Below are 8156 nucleotides of genomic sequence, written 5' to 3'. Positions count from 1 at the left end.
CTGGTCCATCTAGAGCAGTGGCTCCGAAATTTTCTTGGGTTGCTGCCCCTTTAACACCCAGGCTACACTCCTGGTGCCCCCATTCCAACTAACCATCACAAACATACACCTCTTTCTGAAGTAAATTCAAAGCAACGGTATTTCACAAATAGTAACTACTATATAGGTTCTGTTGGCTCTGTTCCACTCCCAAGAGCTTGGGTTGACTCAAAGTGTATATAGTAAAAGGATGCTAGTCTGAGGCGCTATGCAGTGGGATTGAACCTGGCTCCTCATAGTTGTGAAGCAAGCTTCTTAACTATTCAGTCCTACTTGCATCCATACAAATGCGGATATAATGAGGGTGTTTAAAATAAGGATGATGTCATGCAGCAAACACATCTTCTGGTACCAACCCACAGATGGAAAGAATGTGTGTGTGTGTGTGTGTGTTTACTCATGTTCTTTCTTTCTTTCTTTCACATGTACACATTGCTGCCTACCAAACTACACCAAACACATACTGACAGCATAAATACATGCTCTCTCTCTCTCTCTCTCTCTCTCTCTCTCTCTCTTTCTCTCTCTCTCTCTCTCTCTCTCTCTCTCTCTCAAGCACACCCATTCATACATTTATAAACATGCACACAAACACACACACACACATAACCACCTACACACCAAAATACACTGTAGAATTGTTGTCCAAATTTCACCCCCGCCCTATCACCGCCACTTCTCTTCCTTATCATGACTCTATCATCAAAGATCTCCTCTTCCTCCTCCTCCTCTCTCTTCCTCCTCCTCCTCTCTCTTCCTCCTCTCTCTTCCTCCTCCTCCTCTCTCTTCCTCCTCTCTCTTCCTCCTCCTCATCTGCCTCATCCATCCAGCTAGTCAAACAGCTAACAGCAGTTTGTTATTAAGAAGTTCATTTCACCAAGAAAGTTCTACTAAACCAAAAAGCACAGATGGAATCCTTCTATTTAGATAGTGTCTATATTGGTCATAGAGTTCCAGAAATTCTTACACATATACACGAGTGTGTGTGTGTGTATGTATGTGTGTGTGTGTATAGTGTTCTAATTGTACAGGAATATGTGTATATCTGTGTAATGTCTGTATGTAGACTTGTTCTTATTGCTGGATGTTTTAATTCTGGATATGTGCCTGATGAAGGCAGCAAGTGCCATTCACCTTGGCTAAAATACTCTGCTACTCTTCAGTTCTTGTGTCTGTTTATTCTCCTTAATGTTTATACGAGATTTTGGCTTTATGATAAACAAACTCTTTGTCAAGATACAAATCAGAAAAACTTTATACGAAAGGGTTTGTTCAGATTATTCAGTTCCCATTTAGCTCATGCTAAATGCTGAATAGATTTATTTCTCTCTTCATTCCGAACTGTTAAACCATTATCATTAAAGCACCGGTGCTAGTGCCACATAAAAAGCACTGGTGTTGGTGCCATATAAAGAAACACTGGCGATGGTACCCCATAAAAAGCACTGGTGATGGTGCCACGTAAAAAGACGAAGACCAGTGTCTGAACAACAAGCAAGTGTATTTGTTTGACGCTTGGGGAAAAATGTAAAAGTCTTTTATGTTTCGAGCCTACGCTCTTCAACAGAAAGGAATATGAGAAAATAAACAGAGAAAAAAAAAAAAAAAACTTGTGCATTTAGCGATCAAGCACACACACACACACACACACACACACACACACACACACACACATGTGCACATATGATGGGCTTCTTTCAGTTTCCATCTACCAAATCCACTGAATCTTTGGTTAGACTGAGGCTATAATAGAAAATTCTTGCCCATGGTGCCATGCAAATGGTGGATGCAATGACATGCTGTTACACTGCATGATCCAATACTACTACTACTACTACCACCAAAGCCACCACCACTATTCCTCCTTCCCCTCATTTTTTACAGTCAATTTACCATTCCATTACATTTTACAGTTTCCCATCATCATTTTACCATTTCTCATTCACTTGACATCTTATCCCCTCATGTTACCATTTTGTGTTACTATTCCTTGTATGCATCATGTTTTACCATCTCATAGATCTGCTAGATATAGCTGTTGAATCTTCTTTAAATCATATACTATTGTCGTAGAAACAGCATGTCATTTAAGATACTGTTGTTCTTGATGCATGATGCTTGAGAGAAGAACGATATGGAATGTCTTTGAGCACCATGTTTACCATCTCACATTACTTCCATGTTTCTAATTTATTCTCACCTTTTCTTTCCCACAGAAAATTCCATACAAGTCCTTGATGAGAAATTGATATTCCAGCTGAGTTTAATTCCTGATGACCATCATGTCTCCAACGGTTACCAGAATCCTTCTGCTGCTCCTATTCACTGGCACCGTCTTATCCATTGACATTGATTGTAGTTCCATGGCACCAGTCTCCGCATCAATTACTCCACAGTCAGGATCCTGCCCTTTTAAAATTCATGTTTCGTCCAAATTCTACAAGCCTAATGTTGCATTGACAGGTAAAAACACTTTTTAATTTGTCTAAAGTTTTTCCTATATTTGTTAGGCATATTTAATTTGCTATCTGTCCAGTTATCTGCCTGTGTTTCTGGTCATCTCTCTCTCTCTACCTGGTTATCTAACCGTCTATATCCAGTTGTCTGTCTGTCAACTTAATTGTCAGACTGTCAACTTAGTTGTCAGACTGTCAACTTAGTTGTCAGACTGTCAACTTAGCTGTCTATCTGACTGTCAACTTAGTTGTCAGACTGTCAACTTAGCTGTCTATCTGACTGTCAACTTAGTTGTCAGACTGTCAACTTAGCTGTCTATCTGACTGTCAACTTAGTTGTCAGACTGTCAACTTAGCTGTCTATCTGACTGTCAACTTAGTTGTCTAACTGACTGTCAACTTAGTTGTCTGACTGTCAACTTAGAACAACTAAGCTGACAGTCAGATGGACATATTTTCCTTTACTTTCCTTTACCTACTGTCTAATCTCCCCTTTTTCTTAGCTCTCATGTGTGAACTTTCTGTCCGGCGGTCACCATGATAGATCGCTGACCACTACATTTATATATTTTTTCTCCTTGTTTTTTTCTCCTTGTCTTTCTCCTTATTTCTTTCTGTTGAAGAGCGTAGCTCGAAACGTTAAAGACTTTCTCTATTCCCGAGCGTTAAACTAATACATCCATTTGGTGTTTACACCACCTGTCCTCGTCTGTTGTTTTTTTCGTAAATTCTCCCATATATATATATATATATATATATATATATATATATATATAATTTCTGAAATAAATGCTCTTCCCACTACTTAATCACTCAAACATGAATTTAGGACAACTGGTTGATAAATTTATTAATCCACCAAACTAGGTTGAGTACGCAGAATCGGTTTGCCTGACTGCACAAACAAACAAACATAACAAGCTTCAAAATTGTCCTTCGTTGTTGGTTAGTTAGCAATAAGTAGGGCACCCTGATGTGAAAACATATAAAAGTGAAAAATGCACAAAAGAACAGCAAAGGAACACATGGAAAAAAATTGCATGCAAGACGATGTGCAGGAGTAGCATATGGTTCTGGGTTCAGTCCCACTGCATGGCACCTTGAGCAAGTGTCTTCTACTATAGCCTTGGGCTGACCAAAGCCTCATAGGTGGATTTGGTTGACAGAAACTGAAAGAAGCCTGTTGTATGATTGATCGCTAGCCACTAAACCCTTTTTGTTTTCTCTCTCTGCTTACTTCTGTGTTCCTGTCTGTTGGAGAGCGTAGGCTCGAAATGTTAAAGACTTTCTCACTTCCCGAGCGTTAAAGTAATACAATTGCTTCTTTACACACCCGTCTTCATCTTTTGTTTTGTTTTATTGTAAATTCTAACTATATATATATATATATTTATATATATAATGTGTGTGTGTGTGTGTGTATGTATGTATGTGTATATATATTTGTGTGTGTTTGTCCTCCAAAATCGCTTGACAACCAATGGTGGTGTGTATACGTCCCCATAACTTAGCAGTTTGGCAAAAGATTCTGATAGAATAAGTACTAAGCTTATAAAGAATAATTCCTGGGTTCGACTAAAGGCGGTGCTCCAGCATGGCCACAGTCAAATGACTGAAACAAATAGAAGAATGCTCATCCTTTATCAGTTATTGGCCAAAAAAATTATCAGAGTTTTGCTCCAAATTATCAGTTCCCAACATGGGGGTTCTTAAACAAATTACTGGGTCAAGCGGGATGAGGGTAGGGCCTGTGAACTTCGCTCAGAAATGTATTTGAGAGAGGTGGGGAGGTGGATTTGTGTCAGGTGTTGGAGGCAGAGGGATGGGCACAGGTGTCTTATTAGAGAAAAGATATAGGGCCATTCTGCATTCAACTAGTCTGTACTCCCAAAATTTCAGGTCTTGTCCCTCTAGAAGGAAAAGTTATTATGTAATATGTAAAAAATGGGTAAAGACCCCCTATGGGATTGCACCGAGAAAGTTCCCCTCTGGGGCACAAGTCCAGGCAAGGTTGTTTATGGAAGACCAGCAGTCACCCATGCATACTACCCTCCCTTCTCTTCATGCAGCCAATGTTATCCAAGGGAAAGGCAAATGCCATGATACGGTTTGGCACCAGTGACGTCGCAACTCATTTCTACAGCTGAGTGAACTGGAGCAACGTGAAATAAATTGTCTTGTTCAAGAACACAACATACAGTCCGGTCCAGGAATTGAACTCACCACCTCATGATTGTGAGCCTGATGCTATAATCACTGAGATGATATACAATGAAATGACTCATAAAGCATTTAACCCTTTCGATACCAACCCGGCTGAAATCACCTCTGGCGCTGTAGTACAAATGTCTTGTTTCCATAAGTTTTAAATTAAAATCTTCCACCAAACCTTAGTCACAATTTATGTTCCTACCACTAGCTTAATGATAACTAAGTTATTTTACTAAATTCTTTGTTATATGTAGAGATAACTTTAAAAAGTGATAAACTTATACATATATAAACATTGTATTTCCAGTGACTGTGTCATCTATAGATGGCAGTAAATTTCAAGATTTCCAGATTGTAGCCAGGAAACTTTCTGGTAATGATAACAAGCCCCAGGGCACATTCCTGGGTGCTGAACGAGCGGTTATGATCCAGAATTGTAAAGAAGTATCAGGTGTAAGTATTCTTTTGATGTTTTCATTTTTTTAAAAATTGTTTTTTGTATTTGCGCTTCAAATAGATTGGATTCCTATGCGTTCACCACCTAACCTGAATTTGTTGCATGGTGATTGTATGTGGCCTGATTGTGTTGTGTAGTGGCTTAGTGGTTAGGGTACTTGGCTCAAGGTCGCAAGATTGTGAGTTCGATTCCCGGTGGTGCGTTGTGTTCTTGAGCAAGACACTTTACTTCACGTTGCTCCAGTTCACTCAGCTGGCAAAAATAGTTCCAGGTTCATTCCCACTGCAAGTGTCTTCTACTATAGCTTTGGGCCAACCAATGCCTTGTAAGTGGATTTGGTAGACAGAAACTGAAAGAAGCCCGTCGTATGTATATATATATATATTTGTGTGTGTGTGTGTTTGTGTGTCTGTGTTTGTGCCCCCACCATCGCTTGACAACCGATGCTGGTGTGTTTACGTCCTCATAACTTAGCGGTTCGGCAAAAAGAGACCGATAGAATAAGTACTAGGCTTACAAAGAATAAGTCCTGGGGTCGATGTGCTCGACTAAAAGCGGTGCTCCAGCATGGCCGCAGTCAAATGACTCAAACAAGTAAAAGAGAGTAAATAATATAAATAATATAAGTATATTGTACAGCAAAAAAAAAAAAAATGCTTTATGCGTTTATTTGTATGTTTTATTTGATATTACCTGGGGTTGCGCAAAAATCTCCAGATGAAAAATGGGGTCATGAATGGGAAAAGTTTAAGGAACGCTGGCTTAGATAATGTTGTTCTTGGGGGAGGAAGGGTATAGGCAAATGACAATGCAACTATCATTTCTTTGTCTTTTTTATTCCAGGATGGCTATGTGAAGACCAACAACAAACTATTATCAAATATTTCCTTTTTCTGGACTGTGGATAAATATGTTGGCCATGTCTATTTTCTGTAAGTATTGCATTCTTTACATTCACCATTCTGGGAATTTTTATGTTTTTTCATTCTGTGTAAGAATAATTGGCACAGGCATGGTTGTGTGTTAAGGGGCTTGTTTCCCATTCCCAACCACATGGTTCCGGGTTCAGTCCCACTGCGTGGCACCTCAGGCAAGTGTCTTTTACTTATTTGAGTTTTCACCTACCAAATCAACCCATGTGGCGTTGGTTGGTCTGGGGCTGAAGTAGAACACACTTGCATCTGGTGCCGTGTGGTTGAATTGAACCTGAAACATGTTTGCAAAGCGAGCTTCTTAACCACATGACCATGTTGCAAACAAAAAAGAAAAAAAACATATTTGTTCACGTTTTTGGATTATATTTAGACAAATTATTTTAATGGTAAAGCATAACATTTAAGAATCTTTGAGATATCTTGTGGATTTTTTTTTTTTTGCAGTTTTACCATTTCAAGAGATTTCCAAACCTTCTGGATTAGAGAAAGGTCAGCAATAGTTCTTGACCACACTAAGGACCTACCTTTACCAAAAGTACCCCAAGAGGTGAGCAACTTTATAAGTTCTTCTTAATTTTGGTTTTATTTCTTTGTTAGGCATTCCAGCCATGACCATCTTGTCTCTTTCATATGAACAGGGAAACCTGGATGCACATTAACCAATAGGTTCTTTTCTAAGATGGCCAGATGGAATTTGAGGGAGATTTGGCTGTTATTCTCTTTTGTTAGCTTTTTAATTTCTTTTCTCTTTTTCTTTGTTTTCCCACTGCTTAATTGTTTCTGTAACATTTTAATTGAACCTACTCGTTAGTGCCAACTTTATGCATTAATATCTACAGAGAGAGAAAGAAAGAAAGAGAGGTCGGGGGTTAATGATTGATTTAATCACATATACACTGACTTCCTCTCTATCTCTCTCTCTCTCACTCTCTCTCTCTCTCTCTCTCTCTCGTATAACACATATTTATACATTTTCTTGTTAATTATCAATAAGCCCATAAAAGCACGTGGCTCAGTGGTTAGGGTATTAGACTGACAATCATAAGACCATGAGTTTGATTCTTGGCATCTCGTGTTCTTAAGCAAGACACTTGATTTCTCATTGCTCCAGTCCACTCAGCTGGCAGAAATGAGTAGAACCTGCATTTCAAAGCGCCAGTCTTGTCACATTCTGTGGCTACCATACAATTTTGTAACCGTTATTTCTACGTACAGGATAGTACGATATCTTGACCCACAAATGTTGTCCTGTTGTTTGTGAAATACTAGGGTTGACTTTTATATGGGGTCTGGAAAATTCCCAGTTTTTTGGCCAAAAATGGGAGGTTGACTTTTACCTGAGATTGACTATTACTTGAGTATTATACGGTATATTAATTTCAGCCCAATTTTCCACATTTCAGAACATCGTTCCCTTAACGAAGCAGATCAATACAGCCGACTGTGGCAAGACTCGTGGTTGCTATCGGGAGCCAGAAGGATGTTGGGAGCTGAACTGCAAGTACATTGTAACCTGGAAGAGCATTGACAATGTCATAGAGGTGGAAATGAGTATGGCTACAGGCCGAATTCACAATGTCTGGATGACATTTGCTCTCTCTGATGATACATATGAGGTAAGTGAATATCTGTGAATTACTGTGGTAAGGAAGTCTGTCTTACATCTTTTCAACATTTCTCCTGTTTTAGTTTTTCTTTAAATCTTTATGTGATGTATATGTGCCTTAGTTACTCTGCACATGTCGCATGACTGAAAGACATTATATATACAGGGTGCAGTGAATGGGACGAATGCAGTTTTGCACTTCTTGAAAAATGCATGTTTTTAAAAATATTTTTTCGGATTTCTACGTTTCAGATGTCAGAGATTACGAATATGCACAAAACGAATATTTTTAAATTTCACCCCCCCACTCCCGAATTTGAAATTTTGATTTTGGTTACTTTGAAGAGATTGTAGCGAATTGATGAACATATGCAAATTGAAATTACTTGTGTTTGCCTTAAATAAGCATAATTTGTTTTTTTTTTGTTTTTTTTGCATATTCGTAATCTCCA

General features: G+C 38.8%; 1 protein-coding gene across 4 annotated transcripts in view; it reads left to right on the top strand.

Annotated features, from left to right (window-relative positions):
• Positions 1-8156, top strand: part of LOC106872330 (ferric reductase 1) — a 62179-nt gene that overhangs the window by 32890 nt on the left and 21133 nt on the right. For all 4 annotated transcript variants that reach the window (XM_052970399.2, XM_052970398.2, XM_089357064.1 and 1 more), the window contains 5 exons: positions 2256-2502; positions 5014-5159; positions 6007-6095; positions 6543-6645; positions 7502-7714. In XM_052970399.2, coding sequence (XP_052826359.1) covers positions 2313-2502; positions 5014-5159; positions 6007-6095; positions 6543-6645; positions 7502-7714 — 741 coding nt within the window. In that variant the 5' untranslated portion in view covers positions 2256-2312. The remainder of the gene's footprint in view (positions 1-2255; positions 2503-5013; positions 5160-6006; positions 6096-6542; positions 6646-7501; positions 7715-8156) is intronic.

The sequence above is a fragment of the Octopus bimaculoides genome, chromosome 9 (genome assembly GCF_046866305.1).
Source record: "Octopus bimaculoides isolate indiv1 chromosome 9, ASM4686630v1, whole genome shotgun sequence".
Classification (NCBI taxonomy): domain Eukaryota; kingdom Metazoa; phylum Mollusca; class Cephalopoda; order Octopoda; family Octopodidae; genus Octopus; species Octopus bimaculoides.
This window is presented reverse-complemented; position numbering and strand designations above follow the sequence as displayed.